Source organism: Notamacropus eugenii, chromosome 5 (assembly GCF_028372415.1).
Source record: "Notamacropus eugenii isolate mMacEug1 chromosome 5, mMacEug1.pri_v2, whole genome shotgun sequence".
In the NCBI taxonomy this organism is placed as follows: Eukaryota; Metazoa; Chordata; class Mammalia; order Diprotodontia; family Macropodidae; genus Notamacropus; species Notamacropus eugenii.
The window spans coordinates 34,778,463-34,800,798 of record NC_092876.1 but is presented as its reverse complement, the minus strand read 5'-3'; the positions used below and the strand labels follow the sequence as shown (position 1 = coordinate 34,800,798).

At 50.2% G+C, this 22,336-nt stretch overlaps 1 protein-coding gene across 3 annotated transcripts in view; it reads left to right on the top strand.

The window, feature by feature from the left end:
- Window positions 1-22,336, top strand: part of DVL1 (dishevelled segment polarity protein 1) — a 44,859-nt gene that overhangs the window by 9,245 nt on the left and 13,278 nt on the right. For 2 of the 3 annotated variants that reach the window (XM_072608485.1, XM_072608483.1), the window contains exons 2-7: window positions 19,367-19,436; window positions 19,538-19,659; window positions 20,911-21,023; window positions 21,455-21,590; window positions 21,877-21,970; window positions 22,063-22,132. In XM_072608485.1, coding sequence (XP_072464586.1) covers window positions 19,367-19,436; window positions 19,538-19,659; window positions 20,911-21,023; window positions 21,455-21,590; window positions 21,877-21,970; window positions 22,063-22,132 — 605 coding nt within the window. The remainder of the gene's footprint in view (window positions 1-19,366; window positions 19,437-19,537; window positions 19,660-20,910; window positions 21,024-21,454; window positions 21,591-21,876; window positions 21,971-22,062; window positions 22,133-22,336) is intronic. The other variant, XM_072608484.1, reaches the window with a different exon arrangement.

Genomic DNA, 22,336 nt, shown 5'->3' with positions numbered 1-22,336 from the left:
GTGGGGTGTGTGTGGCCCGGGCCTGTCTCCAGGCCATGAGACTATTCTTGGGCTGGAGCCCACTGTCCCTGATCTTACCTGGCAGACCCCAGACCCACAGGGAATGAATGGTCTGCTGTGAGTTGGAGGGAAAGAGATAAGACTAGAATGTGAAGCAGAGGTTCGACCTGGTCTCTCTTGGCCAAAAGAGTGACCCTTCCTTCCTGTAGAAAACAGTGTATACAGTAGTTGTCTTCTGAGCTGACTTGGGGGTATGAGGGTGGGGTGGAGTGGAAACCTGTGGCTGATTCAGTCAAAGGGGCGTTCTTTGAGGACCTAGAGGGCCACATGCGGCTTCGGGGCTACAGGTTCCTCACCCCTTACTTGGACAAATCACTTAATCTTTGTTCCTTGATTTCCCTATTTGTAAAATGAAAGGGACTAAACTAGGTAATCTCCGAGGTACCTTCCAGCTCTGACTTTCACAAAGCTTGTAATTCATGTTTCCCTCTTGGGGCCTCAGAACCATTCTCCCCCTTTGGCTATTTGGGGAAACCTATCCATCCTTTCTCATAATAATGTTTTTAAATGCATAGAAAAAAAATCTATTGGAATATAAAGGAAATGAATTATATTGAAATATAATTTTTTAATTATTTTATTTGTTTTCAGTGTTCTACAATCACTTCCATATATCTTAAATTTTTCGCCTCCCTCCTCGCCTTCCCCCCACCTCCTCACTCCCTCCCTGAGACAGCATAGAGTTTATATCGGTTCCACACGTACATTCCTATTAAATACATTTTCACCTTAGTCATGTTGCTTAGAAGAATTAAAACAAATAGGAGAAATCATAAAACAAAACAAAACATAATACAAAAGACAACGATCTGCTTCATTCTGCGATCGAATTCCATAGTTCTTTCCCTGCATGTGGAAGGCATTTTGCCTTAAGAGACCATATATTGAAATAAAATTAGCAAAATATTTTTTAAAAGTCTTTGAAGTTCATAGGCTCTTGGCCATAGGTACCTTGACCCTCTCCCACCTCAGTCAGTCTGTGCAAGGGGGCCAGGGAATTCTTGTTCCATTTTTTTTTCTTTTTGATGGACCTGGGATTTACCAATGGTACAAAGTATACTCTGAGAAAATGTCCTCTACCAATGCAGGGTGCCGTCTGTTCCCTGCAGTTTCTCATTCTAGTTTAAGTGACTTGCCCATTTGTCAAAAGCAGAACTTGACTTCTTGACTCCAAGCACCCAGGGCTGCCTCTCTACTGGTTCCATTTTGCTAATGAGTTCAACCAAGGCCCAGCCTCCCAGATCCCTCAGAGTGAGCACTGGAGGCAGGAGGTGGAGGCACACTCTGCTCTGGGGACTTTCCCAGCAGGAAGAAGGATGGAGTGGGAAGCAGGGCTGGCCCCAAAGGCTTGGGGAGCCTGCTGCTTTGTGCGGGGAAGGGAGGAGGCACTGGGAGCCTGTGCCAGACCAGACTGGTTTAGGGACCTCACAGGGTACTGCCTTCGGTTGCCATGGAACCCTTAGGAGCTTGAGGGTTCTGTCCTGGCTGAGAAGCGACCTTCCTTGTCTATGTTGGCCTGAAGGCTTCTCCTCCTATTCTGGGGGGGTTGGGGAATAGAGAGACCAGAGCAAGGGCAGGGATGGGACAGCCAGTGTAGGGCCTCTGATGATCCAGACTGGGCTGGACTAGACCTTGTTATTCCTCTTGGAGAGGGCCAGGGAATGAGCTTGGGAGAGTCGGGGCAAGTCAGAGATGGGGGGACGGGACTTGGCTGGCCTTGTACCCCTGCAGGGAGGTCTCTGGTCCTCATTCCATTCCACAAGCATTTCTTAGGCCTTTGGTCTGTGCCAGGCCCAGTGCCAGGTGCTGGGGACACAGGCAAAAAGGAAATATTCCCTGCCCTCAAGGGGTCTGCTTCTGGATGAAAGAAGACACAAAATAATTACCAAGTAGAAGAAATGGGAAGGAGTACTGAGGCCTGGGGGAATCAGGAAGGGCTTCTTGTAGGAGGTGGTTTTTGTGCTGAACCTTGAAGGGCAGCTTTGGAGACATGGAGAGGAAGAGGGAGGGTGCTCCTAGGCTCACAAGAACAGCCTGTGCATAGGCGGGAGTCCCAGGGAAGAGCAAAGTAATCTCTGCCCTCCAGGAGCTTACTTTTGTGGTATGAGGGAGGTTAACAGCATAGAAGATAATTGGAGGGGAGAGAGACAGAGAGAGAGATAGGCAGAGGGAGAGAGATAGACAGAGAGATAGGGAGAGACAGAGAGAGAGGGATAGAGAGACAGAGAGGGAGAGACAGAGACAGAGAGAGGGAAAGATAGAGAGACAGAGAGGGAGAGATAGGTAGAGAGAGACAAAGAGAGAGAGAGAGAGAGAGAGAGAGAGAGAGAGAGAGAGAGAGAGAAAGAGACTATATGTACAGAGAAAGAGAGAGAAAGACAGACAGAGACAGTGAGAGAGAGGGAGAGAAAGAGATAGTCAGACAGACAGAAGGAGAGAGACAGACAGAGAGGGAGAGACAGAGACAGAGAGAGGGAGAGATAGAGACAGACAGAAAGACAGAGAGAGACAGACAGACAGAGAAAAAGAGAGGGAGAGAGAGATAGACAGAAAGAGAGATAGAGACAGACAGACAGTGAGAGAGGGGAGAGAGAGAGATAGAGGAAGAAAGAGATAGACAGAGGGAGAGAGACAGACAGAGACAGAGGTAGAGAGAGACAAAGAGAGAAAGAGAGATAGACAGGCAGACAGAAGGAGAGAGACAGACAGAGAGGGAGAGACAGGTAGAGAGAGACAAAGAGAGAGAGAGAGAGAGGGAGAAAGGGAAGAAGGGAGAGAGACAGACAGAAAGAGAGAGGGAGAGAGATAGAGACAGACAGACAGTGAGAGAGGGGAGAGAGAGAGATAGACAGAGGAAGAAAGAGATGGAGAGAGAGAGACAGAGACAGAGGTAGAGAGAGACAAAGAGAGAAGGAGAGAGATAGACAGGCAGACAGAAGGAGAGAGACAGACAGAGAGGGAGAGACAGGTAGAGAGAGGGGGTGAGAGAGAGAGAGAGAGACAAAGAAACTATATATAGAGAGAAAGAGACAGACAGACAGACTGAGAGAGAGGGAGAAAGGGAAGAAGGGAGAGAGACAGACAGACAGACAGACAGAAAGAGAACTGGGTGGACAAGAGAAGTCTTCTGGAGGTGATGAGATCCCTGGATCCAGGGTGTTGTCCTTCCTGCCCCTTCCCCCCACTGGCCTCCCAGTTGGAGAGGCTGCCTCGTTCCAGGGTGAGGGAACCCCAGCCTTGGGCCTCAGCATTTACGGTTAGGGTTAGTTCTCCCAACAGATGAGCTCTGTGTTCTCTAGGGTCTAGGCCAAGGCAGTTAGTTGGGATTTCTCCCCATGTCCCAGATGGAGAAACTGAGGTCCTAATGGAAGAGACAGCCCTTGGGGAGCTTGAGTGTGAGTTGAGATTAGAGAAGGCTGGGATGGGGCCTTCAGTCATCTCCTCTTGTTTCCATAGGGGGTGGGGAGAGCAGCTAAGAGTTCCAGGACCCCTTTTCCCCAGCTAGTATTTAAATAGTGCTTTCAAGTCTGCTTTCCATCTGTTATCTCATTTAATTCTTATGACCTGTGAGGCAAGTACTGCCATTATCCCCACTTTACAGGTGAGGGAACTGAGGCTGAGTGATTCTCCCAGGGTCATGAACTCAGGGCATCGGGCCTCAGGTTGAGTCCTTAGGGCTCCTGTGACAGCCCCCCACTCATCCAGCTAGGTCCATCCTTTCTTCCTCTTCCCCCCATCCCCACTGCACTCCTCCCCTCCCTGAGTCACCTGGGAGCTGTTGGGTCTTGAAGGCTTTGGGTGCCATGAGTCATGAGTTTGGGGAGGGGGACAGGGGAGGGAGGAGGAATGCTCACTTCGGGACACCTGACTTGCTGCTTTAAAGGGACCCCTGAATCTTGCTAAGAGGGGACCTGAGGGGAAAGGAGGCCTACGGCCCTCTGCTGACCCAGATAACCATGCCCACTGCTACAAGCTGAAGGCAAATTTCCTCCGGCCACGCCCACTCTAGAGCCCTGCCCTTGCCACTGCCATCCCTGGAGTCTGAGCCCAGCCCTGAGGCCTTTCTCACACCTGGGCATCCAGCTTTGGGATGAGACATCCTAGAAGCAGATGCCTAGATATCTGGGCAGAAAGTCTGGGTAATGGGTACAGAAAAGGATGAGCATTTATGAAGAGCCTACTGTGTGCCAGGCGCTGGGCTAAGCACTTTACAAGAATGATCTTGATTGATGCTCACAACAATTGTGGGGGGGACTGAGTGTTCCCCATGAGGACACTGAGTCAGCCAGAGGTTAAACTACTGGTCCTGGGTCACGCAGCTAATAAGTGCCCCTGAGGCTGGATTTGAACTCAGGTCTTCCTGACTCCAGGCTCAGCCCTCTGTCCACCTTGCTGCCAGGATGGGGTGGGGGCAGTAAGGTATGCCAAGCTGTGATTTGTGAATTTCATAGATTCCCTCCCTTCACCACAGACCCCTTCTGCCCATCCCTCTAGATGCCAGTCCGAAGGGTTGCCAATAAGAAACAAGAATCAGACTTTTTCTGTTTGCTACCCAGGAGCAAAGGGGTGGGGATAGCTGCAGGGAGGCAGAGTAGGCTGTACAAAGGTGCCCTGGCATGTCCCTAGAAGTTGGGGGTGGTCCCTCCGGGGAAATCTTCAAGCAGAGAGTTTCTGTGTCAGGTATGGGTTAGACCAGCTGTCCCTTTCTGCTCCGCTTCTATGTTGATAATACTCTGGTTGTCAAGGTGGGAAGAGTCTTTAGGGTCAACTTGTCCAGTCTCTTGCCTCTAGGCTTGGCTGTTCAGGAAGCTCTATGGAGATATCAGGGCTGTCCTGGTAGTGACAGCAGGGGAGGAGGAGGGGTAATTGGGAAATAGGTTGTGGTTGGGCTTGAGGAACCTGTTGGATGATGGGCTTTCTTGAGTGGAGGAGGAGGATGACTGTGCTCAGAGAGTGAGGCCCTGGGGGATGGAGCTCTGCAGAGTGGGTGACAGGTTGCTGGCTGAGGTCTGAAGGTGAGGGGTGGGAGAATAGCTCTCATGGTAGTGACAGGGCTGGGTCGTCCCTTGTCCCAGGAAGAAGAGATGCATGGAGAGGCAGAACCAGAACAGAACTCTGGATCAGTCCATTTGGAAGCTTGTACTGACCTATGTGCCAGTTGTTAGGGGACATACAGAGAAAAGGAGGCGCTCTCTGCCATCAAGGGGGAAAACCATAGAGACCTAGAGAAGTCCATACAAGCTAAGAAATTTGGGAAGAGGATGAGGGAGAGTAGTGGTTGCTAGAGAACAGAGAAAGCCTCTGGTCAATAAAACGATCTCCCTAAAGCTTGTGTCTGACCATGTCACTTTCTCCTCCTCCCTAAACTGCAGTGGCTCCCTATCACTGCCAGGATCAAATAGAAAAGCCTTCATAACCCACTTCCATGTACATTTCCAATCCACTAGTACCCTACAACTCTTCCCCACCTCCCATTCTTTAATCCAGTGACACTGGTCTCCTGGCTGTTACTCAAATAAGACCCTCCATTTCCCACTTGTAGACATTTACCCAGGCTGTCCCCCATTCCTGGAGCACTTTCCCTTCTCATCTCCTGCCTCCTGGCTTCCTTCAAGTCCCAACCTTTGCCAAACCCCCTTATTTCTAGGGCCTTCCCTGGGCTGGTTATTTCCAGTTTTTTGGGTTTTTTTGTCTATGCCTGGTTTGTATGTAATAAACAGCATGTTGTCTCTCCATTAGACTCCCTGAGGGCAGGAATGACCCCTGTTTTTGTTTTTATGGAGGCATTTAGGGTTAAGTGACTTGTCGAGGGTCACATGGCTGGGGTGTGTGAGGCTGGGTTTGTACTCAGGTCCTCTTGACTCCAAGGCTGGTGGTCTGCCCACTGTGCCATCTAACTGCTCCTCTGAGACAATGAACCTAGTACTTGGTGCATAGTAGGTGCTCAGTGCATATTGACTGACTCACTCACTCACTCCTGGAGGCAGTGGCCCTTGAGTGAGCTTCAAAGGAAGTTAGGGATGCTAAGATGCTAAGAGCTCAAGGTAAGGAAGCAGTACATTCCAGGTGTGGGAAACCTTGTGCAAAGGCAGGAGGAAGAAGGAAGGAAATAAGCATTTTTATAGCACCTACTAGGTGCCAGGCACTGTGCCCAGCTCTCTCACAACAACCCTGAGTGTTAGGTGCTATTCATTATTATCCCCATTTTACAGTTGAGAGTCAGAGGTGAAGTGACTTGTCCAGGGTTACACAGCTAGTCAATGTGTGAGACTGCGTCTGAACTCAGGTCTTCCTGATTCAGGTGCAACTCTGTCTGCTAGGGCACCAGCTGCCTCTGGTGAGAGATGAGTGATGCAGTGTCATGTCTGAGGGACAGTGAGGACACCCATTTGGCTGGGCTTATGTCGGAAGCCTGGAGAGGTCAGTTGTGAAGGGCCAGACAAAAGCTTGTGCTTGGCCCCAGAGGTGACAGGGAGCAGGGCAAGAGCATTTTGGCAGCTCTGTGGAGGAAGGATTGGAGGCTAGGAGGCCATTGCAATAGTGCCAGTCATAGGGGATGGGGACCTGAACTGGGGACTGTGGAAGTGGAGAGAAGGAGTCACACCTGAGACTTGTTGCTCTGTGTTGTCTGACTCTCTGTGACCCCATTCAGGATTTTCTTGGTAGAGATCCTGAAGTGGTTTGCCATTTCCTTCTCCAGCTCATTTTACAGATGAGGAAACTGAGGCAAACAGGGTGAAATAACTTGCCCAGGGTCACCCAGCTAGTGTCTAAGACCAGATTTAAACTCAGGTCTTCCTGACTCCTAGCATGGCACTCTATCCACGGTGCCACCTGGCTGCCCTTAACTGGGGAGGTACAATTGATGAGTCTTGGCAGCTGATTGGGGGCAGTTGGACCTAGAGAGAGAGAGACTGAGACAGAGAGAGAGGAGAGGGGAGAAGGGGTTGACAATGGCACTGAGTGACTAAAGTGGCACCCCCAACAGTGATAGGACGTTTTTGAGCAGCGGAAGACGTGTTGGGGAGAGGGGAGGGATGATGTTGAGTTTGAGGTGTCTACAAGACGTCTTGCAAAAAGTCCAGCAGGTGGAGGGTTCTACTCCAGGCCAGAGAACTCAGGAGACACTGCTTGGGCCCAGGACCAAGCACTGTGTCCTTACTGAGTGAGGGACAGGCCTGGGTGTGGAGGCAAGAGACCTGGGTTTGAATCTCTCCTGGGGGGCCTCAGGCAGGTAATTTACCCATTCCTGGCTTTGGTTTCCTCATCTGTAAAATGGGATAATGATAGTACTTCCTTGTCTGTGAGAGCTGTGAGGGAGGAACCAAGGACACAATGTCTGTGAACTTTATAGTGGCCTTGATTCAGGGATGCCAAGATAGGGAGTACCCCTTCATTGTTCCAGAGGCCTTGAGTATCTGTTCACTGCAGTTTTCCCCCTACCCCTACCCCCTACAAGGACTTTAGGCCATCTGGGGGCTATAAGGGAAGGGGAGAACCCAGGTCTCCATCCTCCCTTTGTCCCTGAACTCGCTGGGTGAGGCTCATCTGAGTCTCTAGGCCCAGAGGTAACAAGTAGTAAAGCCCCTGCCCAGGCCTGGAATGACAGTGGGTAATAGTGCATTTTACAGATGAGAAAACTGAGACCTAGAGAGGTGAGAAGGATGTGTTTGAGGTCACAGAGGGAATTCGAAACCAGATCTTCCTGATTCCAAGCCTGGTCCCTGGTCACTATGTCAGTGGATGTTGGCCCTGAGCTGGAGATCAGGGTTTCCTGGATTCTCTCTTGGGGTGGGGCTCCCCCCATCCTCTGGATCCGTGAATGGTAAGGAAGTAGGTATACGTGTGGGTGGGTGGGGATTCCAGGCCTGCTTTGGGGAGCTGCGATGTCCCAGTACTGAGGAGCAGAGCAGGGACAAGTCTGGGGGCTGGCAGTGAGGTCTGTGCTGTTCTCTGGAAGTGACCTTAGAGGTCAACTGAAGTCTAGACCCCCTTGATTTATAATGGAGAATGAGGCCTAGAGACTTGGCCAGGGTCACACAGCTAGGAAGTATCTGAGGCTGGATTTGAACTCAGGTCTTCCTGCCTCCAGGCCTGGTGCTAGTAAGTGACAAAATGGAATGATTTGAACCCAAGGGCTCTGCTTCCTAATCCAGTGCAGTGCTGCCCCTTGAGGGGGCTGGGCCCATTTGCTTTTTCTCAGGGGAAGCAGTCACCCAACCATCTCCCCTGAAGCACTGGTGTTCTGGCGGTGCTCAGCTCTACTGGGTGGAAAATGAGTAGATCTAGGGTGAAGCAGAGTGGGCAGGAGCCTGGCCTGAGCATGCTCTGGGAGTACCTCAGCAGAAGCCTTCCATTTCCGTTCTAGCATTTGGTGCCTGGACTGAGGTTCCAAGGCCCAGGATTGCCATCGTCAGTGTGTGCCAGTGGGAGGGCACCATCCTGACAGTGGGGAGAGGGAGGGATTGTGTAAGTGAGTACAATGGCACTCACACGCAGACTCCTCCATACACGTCAGCACACAGTCACCACAGTATACATGTGGGCAGAGACGAGGCACCCACTCACCTCCCTGACACAATGGGCTCTTTTCTCCAGAAAAGTAAGTCCCTGCCCTTGGGGAGTCCTTGGCTCATTCATGACACCTGATTGCTCTCCCTCCGCCCATCTAGCCTGGGTACAGCCAGTCACCAGCCCTATCTTCCTGAAGGTCCTTCCCTGCTCTAGGACCTTCTTGTGCTCCCTGTGGCCTCCAGATCCTTCTTTGGCATTTTCAGCCCTTGAGGCTTATATATCACTCCTCTTCATGTACTTCTTAACGGCTCACTTCCTGTTCCCCAGAAGGAACGAACATCTCCCGCCCCCACACCTTTGCATATGCTGTCCTGCATGCCTTCTCTACTCTCCCCCTTCTCCTAGAACCTGTCAGTTTGACATTTCTTCATTGTACGGCAAGTGTTCCTAGCCTGAGAACTTGTTTAAAAAATATATTTTAAAAAATAACTATTTCAGTATGCCAGGTTTCTCTTGTATTGTGCATTTAAAAACCTTCTGAGAGAGGGTCCATGGGTATTATGGGGCTGCTGTGCAGAAAAAGGTTCAGCCCCGCATGTGTAGGGGAGTAAGTTGGGCAAAGCTCAGAACTTGGAGTCACAGGGAACTGAGTTCAAGATCTGCTTCTTCTACTTGCTACCTTATGATGGATGGGTAAGTGCCTTCCCGTTCCCCTTGTTTATGGCCTCAGGAATGTCTGAGGTCCCTAAATCTGTAAGGCTTGGCTCCATTACTGCAGCCAAAGCCCTTCCTGGCCCCTCCCTATAATTCCTAAATATTTAATTCCCTATGTGCATGTTCCCAACTCCCACCCCAGCAACATGTAAGGGCAAGGGATTGTGGGGTTTTTTGAGGGGGGGTGTCTTTGTGTGCCTGGCACATAGTGGGTACTCAATATACACTCTTTGAGTTGAATGGAGTGCCCCAGGCTTTGGGGTACAGAGGAAAATGCCTCTTTTTCTTGTTTGCAGGAAAAGAGATTTGGTTTCTGGGCCCAGTTCTCCACCCAGGTCTCCCATCCCAGGATACAGGGGCCAAGTTACACCCATGGAAAATTGAGTCTGGGCTAGGCCTTGACCCTCTAGCCTCTAGCCTTGCTCTTGGGGCTGTGGCCTCCCTTTTCCCAGGCTGGGGGCTGTTTGATGGGACATTCTGTACCCTAGCCAAGTTGGGGCCCGTCCCCCTCCTGAGGTTCTCCCTGCCTCCCCCCAACTACCACCGCCAACACTAAAAATACCCCTGGCTTCCTCCTCCTCCCTGGCCCTTCCCCCCTTGAGTCCAATTGTTCTAGACTCCCCTGGGCTTCCTGGGATGGAGAGCGAAAACGGCTGTTTCCATGGGCTTTGGAGCCTGGCCCAGAGCAGCTCCTGGAGGTAGGATGGGGGTGGGGAGAGAGATGGCCCTGCTTTGGGGTGGTCAGCTTGCAGGGCTTGTTCTGGATGGGCAGGGGGTGAGTAGGCAGGACCCTGGGCTTGAACCCAGAGAACCTTTGCTATTCAGCCTGGCCTCTGGTGCTTACTCAGGGTGTGACCTTCCTTGGGAGATGAGGCATCTGGGCTAGGTCATCTCCTCTCCACTGCTAACAGTGGGTGAGTCTCCACTCCAGAGCTTACTAGATAAGATGCTTTGGGAGGTGTGGATGGGAGCCCGAGGGAAGGAGAGGGTGATGATGAGGGGTCATGACCTTTGGCACGTGCTGGATCCTGTGGGCAGACTGGTGAAGCCCATGGACCCTTCCTCAGAATTAGATTTTTAAATGCAAAAGAATAACAGGGGAAGCTAGTACTGCCATTCAGTTATGAAAATATATTTTTTAAACCCAAGTTCACAGAACCGAGATCTCTAGAGAGAGACTCTGCTCTGGTGCAGGGGTGTGGGCACCGTCTCCATGGTTTCTCTTGGTGCTCAAATTGGGCATCTGTGCAGGCTGCTCAGCTGAATGAATTTGTGTGGCAGACCAGTGACTGTATTAGATCTCATGAGTAGGTGTGATAAGGGCTCCACATATTGGGTGGGAGGGGGAAGATAGAGAGGCAGCAGGTGGGGCACAAAGTATATTGGGGAAAATCTTCACAAAACAGTAGTACAAAAGATAAAGCTTTGAAATTGGAGTCATACGTTCTGAGGCTCAGTCTTCTCATCTGTAAACTGAGGGAGGTGGAGCCCCATTATCTCTGAGACTTCTCCTTCTGTCTCTAAGTCTATGGTCCCTTAATCAATGGCAACCTGTCCTGGGCCTCAGTTTCCTTATCTGTAAATCCAAGGGGGTTTGCCCTCCATTACCTCTAAGACCTGAGTCCATTGTCCCTACCTTGACCAAGGGAGCCTTCCCCAGGCCTAAGTTTTCTCATCTGTAAACCGAGGGGATCAGAGTCGATTAGCGTCGATTAGCTCTCAGATCCCTTCCACCTCTCAGTCTGTGACCTGTGTCCAGGAAAATGGGGGCAACGATAGCATGTCCCTCACACACAGCCTTAAGTCAGATGTGTCCTGCCATGGTCTCCATACTTTCCGTTCCTCCATGTTAGCAGTCATTGTTATCATTGGGAGCGGAGGAGAGGTAGCCCCTGCCTGCCTGCCTACCTCTCAGGTCTTTCTGTTGGCACACATTCAGTTCTGTAAAAAGTGTATCGTGCCAGTTCTAGGAGGGTCTGGGAATGCCAAGACCAAAACTAACCAGTCTCTACCCTCAGGGAGCTTACCTTCTACCCAGAGGGAAGTAATAGGTGAAAAAATAAACACTGGTGTAGTGGATAGGGGCTCGAACTTGGGGTCAAGATGAACTGGATTCGTATCCTACCTTATTACCTGCTCAAATCATTTCGCACCTCTCAGTTTAAACCCCTCAGTTTCTTCATCTGTAAAATGAGTGTGGAGGGGGTTGGATTTGGTGATCTCTTGGGTCCCTGCTAGCTTTAAATTTGTGATCTTCTGAGAAATGCAAAAGCTTTTTTGGGGGAGGGGGAGTTGGAAGGTGGGGAAGGGTGCACTGACACCTGGTAGAATCAAGAACAGCCTTTGCAGCCTTGAAGGGAGTCAGGGATTCCCAAGAGGAGAAGGTGATGGGGTAGGGGGGAATTGTTCTTGTAGCCTTAGTTTACTCATCTGTAAAATAGGGATATTGGCATTACCCATGGCACAGTGGTCTTGTGAAGATCCAGTGGGACAGTAGATGTGAGATGCTTTGTAGGCATCTTTTATCAGTATCTTAACTTGCTACATCTGTCTTCCATCAAGGAGAACTGATAGAGAACCTTAGGCGCTCAGGGGTAGCCAAAGGAGACCCTGCTGCCTGGTGGGAGAGGCATGGGATGCTCTGGGATCCCTCTGCTGGTCAAGCTCTGTGTGTGTGTGTGTGTGTGTGTGTGTGTGTGTGTGTGTGTGTGTGTGTGTCTGTGTCTGTGTCTGTGTGTCTGTCTGTGTGTGTCCTCTGTGTGTGTGTGTGTGTGTGTGTGTGTGTGTGTGTGTGTGTGTCCTTGGCCCCCTTTTCTGGTTCAGGAATCCCCAATGGTCACCCTTATCCTTGGAAGAGGAAGAAGTCTGGGACATAGTGGGCAGCTCTTTTTCAAATGATTCTGTGATTGGGGCATTTGCCTTGGGGCAGGGGGGTTAGTTACAATCTGTGATGAGACACGGAGGATTGAGTTACTCAGTCACATGATCTCTGCACACATTGGAGGCAGGGGAATGCTGGGTGCCTGGCTCTGGCCCTGGGCCTAGGCAGGAAGGCCCAGCTGTGACTGCCCTTCTTTGGGAGATGGGGGGAGGGGGAAGCAGACCCCTCATACACCACAGTACTGTAGTCCTCACCCTCCACACACACAAAGTAAAGCTCCCCAGGGAGGGGGATGCCCTGGAGTTTCAGGGATCCCCCTCCTTCTAGGGCCCATCCACCAGGCTGCTGCATGTCTAAGTTTGTCACTGTGGGTCTGTGGATCCATCTGTCTTTGTTGAGTACCTCTCCTGATTTTTCCTGTGCACTTTGCATTGAGAGGATAGAAGGCAGAGTAAATTTTGCAGTTGGCTACATGTTCATGCCATGTTCAAATGCCAGTCATGGTCACGTTCAATGTATAGGCTGTCCTCCCTTCTGAAAGAAAGGTGAACGAGTGGGAGCAACACCTCTCCACCGTCCAAGTTATTAACGGAGAGAGCAAAGTATCCCTTGGAAAGGAGGAATAGATTTTGAAATAGAAAAAACCTTTTCAGGAGGGAAAGGGGAATCCACCCCTCATGTCAGGAGACTGAAGGCAGCTCAAATGAAGAGAAAGGGATCCCAGAATCTTTGCAGTAGTCGTGACAGGAAGAATCAGCAGATTAACAGAATTTTCACAGATTGGAGGAAAGTGCTGGAAAAAAGCATCTCCTGCTGTTCTTGGGGACTTGGTGGAGAGATGTGGGCTGTCTGCAGTTGGGTAGATTCAATGGTGGCTGAATGACCAGAGCCCCCAGGCCAGTCAGTCATTAATAGTTTGAGGCCACCTCCAAAGGAGGGCTCCAGGGCATCTGGGCTAGGCGTTCTGCTGCACAGGTTTTTATCAGTGAGCTGAGAAAGGCCTCATTCCATCCTTGGCTTGCACACAGCTGTGAGGGACAATGAACACCCAGAGTCAGGATCCAGAGATTGTCACATTGGGCTAAGTCGAATAAGATGAAATGGATTTGGAATCAATCAGTCAATCCTTACTAAGTGCCTATCATGTACCAGGCAACTGTGCTATAAATGTAAAGTCTTCTACTCTGGTGCAAAAAGTCAGTCAGAGAGCTAAGGAGATCTGGAGTCAGACTGCACTGGCCTGCATGGATTCTGACCAGTATCGATGAGTAGAGTTGTGGATTAAAGAAGGTGGACTTGGCTAGAGGAAGAGATAAGGAAGTGATGAGCAACTGGCAGCTATGGGCAGCTAGGTGGTGCAGTGGATAGGGCACTGGGCCTGGAGTCATCAAGACCTGAGTTCAAATTCGGCCTCAGAAACTAGCTGTGTGACCCTGGGCAAGTCATTTCACTTTGTTTCTTCATCTGTCAAATGAGCTAGAGAAGAAAAGGACAAACCAGTCCAGCATCTTTGCCAGGAAAACCCCAGATGGGGTCACAGAGTGTCAGACGAGACTGAAAGACTGAACAGTAATGTCCACGAGCATTTGGAGTGCAAAGACACCAGGTCTGGGGGCTCGGCAGAGGGTGTCCTGGACAGTGGAGAGGAATGAATCCTCTGTCCTCTGCCCCGGCCAGGCGACCTCTGCGTTCTGGGAGTCATGTTCTAGGAAAGTTTCCACATGCCCAGCTAGAGAGTGTCCAGAGGATGGTGAGGATGGTGAAAGGTCCTATAGCCATGCTCCCGAAAACTGAGACAAACAGGGTAAAGTGATTTGCTGGGGATCACACAACTAGAAAGTTCCTGAGGCCAGATTTGAGCTCAGGAAGATGAGTGTCCCTGATTCCACACCTAATGCCTTATCCACTGTATCACCTAGTTGTTTCTTCCTTTCATTTTACAGATGTGGAAACTGAGGCAAACAGTTTGCTTTTCTTTTTAATTAAAAATTTTTCAGTTATCAAACGTTTATTTTTTTTCTCCTCCCCACAGCACATAGGGAGGCAGGGCAGTGGCGGGGCGGGGAACAAAAGCTTTGATTATGGGTAGCCAAGCAAATCCATTTCGCATATTGACTGTGTCCAGAAATGTGGGGCTCCTGCACCGTGAGCCCTTCACTCTGTGAGAAGAGGGGAAACCTGCTTCCTCCTTGGTCCTCTGGAGTTGTTTGTGGTAGACCACTGCATTGATCAGTTTGTCAGTCTGGATTAGTGTTGTTCTGCTTGGCCCCAGATGGTCCAAAAAATGGATACCATTGTACATCAGGAGATGGTAGAAGAATATTCCTTTCATATAGGGATTGAACTACATAGCCCTAATGGTGCCTTCCTGCCCTGAGAATCAGCACCTGTCAGGTAAGAGAATCATCTGGTGAGGCTTTGAGAAGGAAGCGCCAATGAGTGGTGGTTAGGGTCTCCATGGGCTCATGTACCCTGCTGAGCAGCCATGGGCCAGCTGTTGGTTCATGGGACAGTAGCAATGGGAAGCCCAGCCACCTTCCAGGAGAGTGAGCCCAGGGGTGATGTAGAGACTCTCCCAAGACTTGTCCAACGTGTCTGGTGATGCCCATAGACACAGATGACACTGTCTAGGTACACCACAGAAGGTACAAGGTAGGAAGAATTACTTCTGGATCTAGAATTTGAAGGAGCCTCAGATGACCTTTGGTCCAACCCCTCATTTTTGTTGTTATTCAGCTGTGTCTGATTCTTCATGACCCCATTTGGGGTTTTCTTGGCAAAGATCCTGGAATGGTTTGCCATTTCCTTCTCCAGCTCATTTTACAGATGAGAAAACTGAGGCAAACAGGGTTAAGTGAGAAAACTGAGGCAAACAGGGTTAAGTGACTTGGCTGGGGAGATGCAGCTAGAAAGTGTCTGAGGCAGGTTTTGAACTCAAGTCTTCCTGATTCCAGGCCTGGTTCTCTATACAATGCACCACCTGTTGTTCTACCTTTCATTTTACAGATATGGAAACTCAGGCAAACAGAGTGAAGTGACTTACCCAGGGTTACACAGCTGTTAAGAGTCTGAGACTCATTTAGTGAAGACCAAGTGAGATATTTGTGAGGTGCTTAGCACAGTGCCCCTCATTTTACAGGTTAACAAAGCTGGTTAAGTGTCAGAAGCAGGGTGCAGACTCAAGTCTTCTTGGCTCCCAGCCCAGCTTTCCATCCCCTGAACCACTTAGCAAGTGGAGGAAGGTCTCTAGTGGTATGCCACAGAGATCTTTACTTCACTCTGTGCTGTTAAGCTTTTTACCAGAGATTTGGACAAAGGCAAAGGAAATTGACAGATGATGCAAACCTGAGTCCATGATCAAGACCCTGCATCCTTGATCCAGGGTCTAGAAAGATTCCAGTAGGCTAGAACATGGGGCCAAGATGCAATAAATGAGTAGTAATGGAAATTACTTGAGTTAAGAAAAAAATCTACTTTACCAGGAAAAGATTTAATTTGTATGTAAACTCTTTGAGGACTCTTTGCTTTTTCTCTTTGTGTATCCATGGTTGTTGCGTTTTTTGTCCTTCATTCTCCAACAGGACCATGACATCAGGGAGGTGATGCCATGACTTGCAAGTGAATTGGATTTAAGTGAGGCAGCAATGTGTTAGGTCACCAACCTCACTGTCTCCTCCTTATCCACCTGGATCCAATGGCCAGATATGGATCAGGATGATTGGAGGTGGCCCTGGATGTAGTGGGAGACCTTGGACTTCTTAAACTAAGGTCTTTCCCAGGTCTTAGTTTGACTGAGGCAATGCCCATTCAGTGATGAAGGCTAGAGATGAAAATAATTGAAAGCATCGGTATAAATGGATATTTTCTTAAAATGTTAAGAAGCATCCATCCAACACGGTGAATTGTTGTTGTTGAGTTGTTTCAGTCATGTCTCACTTTCTGTGTCCCCATTTGGGGTTTTCTCAGCAGATACACTGGAGGGGTTTGCCATTTCCTTCTCCAGCTCATTTTTCAGATGAGGAAACTGAGGCAAACAGGGTAAAGTGACTTGCCCAGGGTTACCCAGCTAGTAAGTGTCTGAGGCTAGATTTGAACTCATGAAGATGAGTCTTCCTGACTTCAGGCTCAGAACTCTGCACCACCTAGCTGCTCCCAGCATAGTGACTACCTGGCACATAATTTCAATGCTCTGAAAATACCCAGTGAGTAAATGAAAGAAAGAAGGTGGAATTGTGGCCGCATAGTAGTTTGTCTGAAAAAGCTCTGAGGATTTTAGTAACAGATAAAAAAAATGTATTCCCTTGTCTGTTTTATGAGAGCAGTGTGATGTTCAGGTCTAGAAAACCTTGATTGCACCCCATTTTAGGAAAGACAAGACAAAATGAGAACATACGGAGGGGACCACCCACGGTAGGGAAGGGCCCTGACTCTATGTCAGTACAGAATGGGTTCAAAGATCTGGAGATGAGAAGGCTTGAGGTGAGGGAGGAGAACGGCTGGCAGCTATCTTCAGGTATTGGCAGGCTGGTTTTACTTACTCACAGAGGGCAGGATCAGAAATATTGGAGGGGGGAGGTGCCAGAGCATTCAGGAAAATCTTTCGTAGAGTTAGCACCTGCCCAGACTGGAACAGGCTGTCCTGGGAGGTGGTGAGCTCCCCATCCTCTAAGGGCTTCAGGCAGAGGACGGGTTGTTTCGCCAGCCAAGAAGCTTTATTAAACACTTCTCTTGTGCCAAGCATCATGCCAGGGACTGAAGATGTGAAGACCAAAAGGAAAATTAAATGTCATTTTAAGAAACAGTGGTATCGGAGGATCAGAAGAGGCCTCATGGAGGGGGGTGAAAGATGGAAGTGAAGGATCCTGGAAGGCAGAGGGAAGGAGGGCATGCATTCCAGGCATGGGCTGAGAGATGAGGAGTGAGGAGAAAGCCAAGTTATGACAATAAGCATTTATTAAACACCTACTGTATACTAGTCATGGTGCTAAGGGTGGGAGATACAAAGAAAGGCAACAGACCGTCCCTACTCTTCCAGTCCAATGGGGGAGACACCATGCAAACTATAAACAAACAAATGGAGGACAAAATGGAAATGCTCGCCAGAGGGAATGCACTGTCATTGGGGGAGGAGTGGTAAAGAATTCCTTTAGAAGCAGGGATTTGGGCTAAGACTTGGAGGAGGCCAGGGGAGGCAGAGATGAGGAGGGAGAGCACTCCAGACAGCCAGGGGAAACGTCTGGAGCTGGAAAATGGAGGGTCCTGTCTGTGGAAGAGCAAGGAGGTCAGTGTCATGTGGGAGGGCTGAAGAGGGTGGGAAAGGGAGGAAGTGACCAGCTTGTGAAGGGCTTTGAATGCCACATAGAGTCTGTTCTGTTGAATCCTGGAAGTGCTAGGGAGCCATGGGAGTTTATTGAGTAGAGGGTGACATGGTCAGACCTGGGCTTGGGGAAGATCACTTTGACAGGGAAATAAGTTTGTCTGGATTCTAATGTGTGAAGGGGAGAAGTGTGTAAGAGGGCAGCTGGTCCCACGGTGAGAAGAGTGGGCAACTCCAGGCTGAGGAGTCCATCTTTGACCGTGGAGGCAATAAGGAGCCATGGGAGGGTCATGGTGAGAGCTGTATTTTAGGAAATTCATTTTGGCAGCCATGTGGAAGATGGACTGGGAAGCTGGGAGACCAGGGAAAAGGTTATTGTGATGGTCTTCGCAAAGGGTCAGAGGGCTTGGATTGAGGTGGGAGCCGGGGGAGTGGAGTGAAGGGGACACTTGGGAGAGCGGCCAGATCTACATGCACAAGGCTTGACAGCTGATTGGGTGTGGAAGGAGGGGTAGAGGGAGGGGAAATAGCCAGACCTTCAAACCTGAGTCACTAGAAGGTTGGTGGCACCCTTGACAGAAATAAGGAGGTATAGAGGAATAGAGGAGGGTTTGGGGAAAGAAGATGAGCTCTGTTTGAGATACCAATGGTATATCCAGTTGGAAGTGTCTGATAGGCAGTTGGTAATGTGGGGCTGGAGAGAGATTGGGGCTGAACGTGGCATCAATGTGGGAGTCATCTATATGGGAGGGACAACTGAATCCTTGGAAGACAAGGAGGTCACCAAGACTCAGAGAGAAAGGTAGAGACAAAGAAGGAGAGACAGAAAGGGAGGGAGACAAGGAGACAGTGATAGAGGGAGAGAGACAGAGAAGGAGAAAGAGAGAGGGAGGGAGAGAGAAATGGAGAGAGAGGGAAAAAGAGAGGGAGAGAAAGAGACAGGAAGGGAGAAATAGAGACAGGGAGACAAAGAGATGGAGGGAGAGACAAAAGGGGGAGAGGATGGAGGGAACACAGAAACAGAGAATGAAGGAGAGCAAACCAGGGAGGAAAGGATAGAGACAGGGAGACAGAGGGAAGGAGGCATGCAAGAGGAAAGGGTAAGCTGTCTTGTAGAAGGGAGTGCAGACGAGGATGGAGAAAAGGTGGCCGGCTGTTCCAGGTCTTGGTTGGGCCAGATGTCTCTGATGTTCTCCTGCGCTCCCATGTGGTCCTGTTGGTCCTGTATCCCTTGCTCAATCTCTACCTCTTGGTCTGTTTCCTGGTCCTTCCCTGAGCTGGTTCACCAGGACAAATGGGCTGTGTGTGTGTCTGTGTGTGTGTGTGTGTGTGTGTGTGTGTGTGTGCACTCATGTGCGCGCGTACTATGGAGAAGGGGATAGGGCAGGGAAGGCCTCACCAGTTCTTGGCTGTAGCAGGATGATCTATCTGCATTTATTGAACACCTACTATGTGCCAGGCACTGGGCTAAGTTTGGGGGATACAAAGAAAGACAACAGACAGTCCCCTCTTCTGCAGTCTCCTGGAGGAGACAACAAGCAACTAGGTCTAAACCCCCTCTATCCAAGATAGGCTGGAAATTTAGTTGGGAAGACCCTGAAATTTGGAGGGATTGGGAAAGGTTTCCTATAGAACATGGGATTTTAGCTGGGACATAAAGGAAGCTGAGGGTCCTAAAAGGCAGAAATGGAGAAGAAGAGGGATGGTGGACAGCCAGAGAAAATGCTTGGGGCCTAGAGCCAAGGGCAGGAGAGGCTTGTGAGCCGGCTGGAGCTCAGTGGCCCCTGCTGCCCCTTGTGGTTGGGGCTAGGGCCCAAGGCCAGGCTTCTTGGTGCCTAGATGGCCATTTCCTCTGTCTCACTGGCTCTTTTACTCCTCAGGGTGGTGAAGGAAGAGATCTCTGACGATAATGCCAAGCTGCCCTGTTTTAATGGAAGAGTGGTCTCCTGGGTGAGTATGGGACTGTGGGAGGGTGTCCTGGATGGAGGGGGGCCATATAATCAAGAGCAAGGGATGGGCTTTGGGGATCTGAGTCTCTTGTTCCTCTGCAGCTTGTCCTGGCGGAGAATTCCCATTCTGATGCTGGATCTCAGTGTACCGAGAGCCACACAGACCTGCCCCCGCCCATTGAACGGACTGGGGGCATCGGGGACTCCAGGCCACCTTCCTTTCAGTAAGGAAATTCTCTTAGGGGGTTAGGGCAGGTAGGTGATTGGGCTTGCCATAGTTGGGGGAAGTCCTGTCACTCTCTGAGCCTCCTGGGGTGAGACTGTCCCAGCTGGGGGATTGGAATTTGCAGCCCTCACTATACCTGGCTCCTAACAGACCTTTGATATTGGAATCAAATTGTATCTGTAAATACAAGGATAAAAAAAGACCCCCCAAACCAGGAGGTCATCTTTGAGGGGCTGGGATCTTGCTCAGAGGAGTCCTGGAAGGACTCAGAGAACTCCCGTTTCCCTTCAGTTCTACAAACAAGGCCTCACCTTAGGCAATACCTGAAACACCCCATGGTGGTGACATCAGATTCTACTGAGGACCCCATCAGAGGGAAGGATAACTGGGGTGGGGTGATCAGTCCTTTGCCTCAGGGTACTAGATTTTGAGGGTGCTCAAAACACTTGAAACCCTTCAGCAGTTTAGAAACCACTGAACTCAGCTTCTGGTTAGCAAAAAGAACCGGTTATAATAGGAAGCTGCCAGATGGTAGGTCAAGGGGACTACCACCCCACCTTTCATCCCAAGTTCTCAAACTGGGGGAAAGTTTCATGCAAAGGAATTCCCTGGTTTCTCCCCCTCCCCCCCCAATTATTCCCTTGGGCTGGTGTTTCCTGATGCAAGCCTATCCATATGGACTTCAGGGGAAGGGTTAAGCCCTGCCCCTGAATTAACAACTGACCAGAGGCTTTGGGTACCTGGATCTTAGATACTGGTCTACACTGCCCTCTGCTGGTCAGGACACTAGCTCCATTCTCTCCCATTTCATAGGCTCATAGATATGGAGCTCCAGGCCTTGGAAACCATTAGCTTCATTTTACAGATAAGGAAACTGAGGCCCTGAACGTTCACAATGTCTTGCTCAGGTGTCAGAGCCAGTATTTGAACTCAGTTCCCCTGGCTCCAAAGCCAGACAGTTTAATAATAAATAATAATATAATTATTAATAATAGAATAATAATAAACATTTATTGAATGCCTACTATATGCTAAGTAAGCACTGGGGATTGGAAGCTCAGGACAGATGAGACAAAAATGGGACAAACTGGAAATGGTCTGCCTCCCCAGGCTTTCCTTGAGCTGTTTAATCAGCAGTAGCTTTTCCCTGAGAAGAGAAAGGCCAGGCCCCACAAGTCTTTCCTGCCTCCTGGGTGGGCTAGGGCTCTGACAGGGACAGTCTGTGACATCTCTCTGGGCCTCCCCTTAGCCCCAATGCTGCGAGCAGCCGTGATGGGCTGGACAATGAGACTGGCACGGAGTCTGTGGTCAGCCACCGAAGGGACCGGCACCGGCGGCGGAACCGGGAGGGTCATGAAGACGGTAAGAGTGCTGGGAATCCTTCTCCCTCTGAGCCTCATGGGGCTGGCCCCTGCAAAAGGAGGTCATAGATCATAGGGGGAGTGCTAGATAGTCCACTGAGTCCAGTTGTCTCATTTTACAGATGAGGAAATTGAGGCCCAGAGAGACAAAGGGATTTGCCCAGGGTCTTCAGAGCAGCTGGTGGGATACCAGAGTCTGGGCTGCTTGGAAAACTAAATTTTGCTCCTCAGAGGCAGTTTCTCTTGGCAGCGAGGCCACTACCCTCTTCAGGGTTCTGTAGCAGGCCCCCCTCAAAGTCCTTCAAGTCAGGGGGTCATATGGGTGGCTGGCAGAGTTAGTCAGGCAGAGCCGCCATCAGGAGGACGCTCCCAAAGGGCAGACTGCTGACATCAGCCCCGTGTTCCCTCCCTGACCCGCTGTGCCCGCTGCAGTAGCCCCTCGGATCAATGGGCACCCAAAGCTGGAGCGTCGCCGTGAGCCCGGCACCTTTGACAGTGCTTCCACTGTGCTGAGCAGCGAGCTGGAGTCCAGCAGCTTTATCGACTCAGAGGATGAAGACACCAGCAGGTGGGGACCACCAGGGGCATTCGTAGATGACCTTGGTTCGTGACACCCAAAGGGTGGCTTTGGGCTGCGTAGATCTGGGTCCAGAGGGGACCACTGTATCCTGGGGGGATGAAAGTATCCAAAATCTGGGTTGGAGTGGAAATAATTCTAAGTCTAAGTCATGGGTGGTGAGGAGAAAGGGTGTATTTCAATTCAGGGTAGTGCTAAGGAATGCCCACTGAAATGTTGGAGTACCCAGCTTGGGGTAGGGCTAGGATATACTCACTGAGATAATTGGGGTCCTCAGGCTGAGCAGCTCCACTGAGCAGAGCACATCATCCCGGCTCATTCGGAAACACAAACGCCGGAGGAGAAAACAAAGGATGCGCCAGATCGACCGGGTAGGGAGACCAAGGAGGGCTAGGGGCAGAGGTGGATGGACAAGTTCAGGGTACGGGGTTCCTGCTCATTGTCCTTCCTCCTATTCCAACAGTCCTCCTCATTCAGCAGTATCACAGACTCTACCATGTCTCTGAACATCATTACGGTCACACTCAACATGGGTAAGGCAGAATTGACCCTACTGTCCTCTCTCCTGATAGCTTGGCACTCAGCCCACCTGCTCCCTCGGGGTGGCACCGTAATCTCCTGCCCAGCCCTCTTTGAGAAGGGCACATAGTCAGCTCTCACCCTCTTGGGTCTGAAATAAACCCACAGGCTTCCTTTCCCAGGGCTCCTGTCCCAGGCAGCTAGATGGGATTTAACAA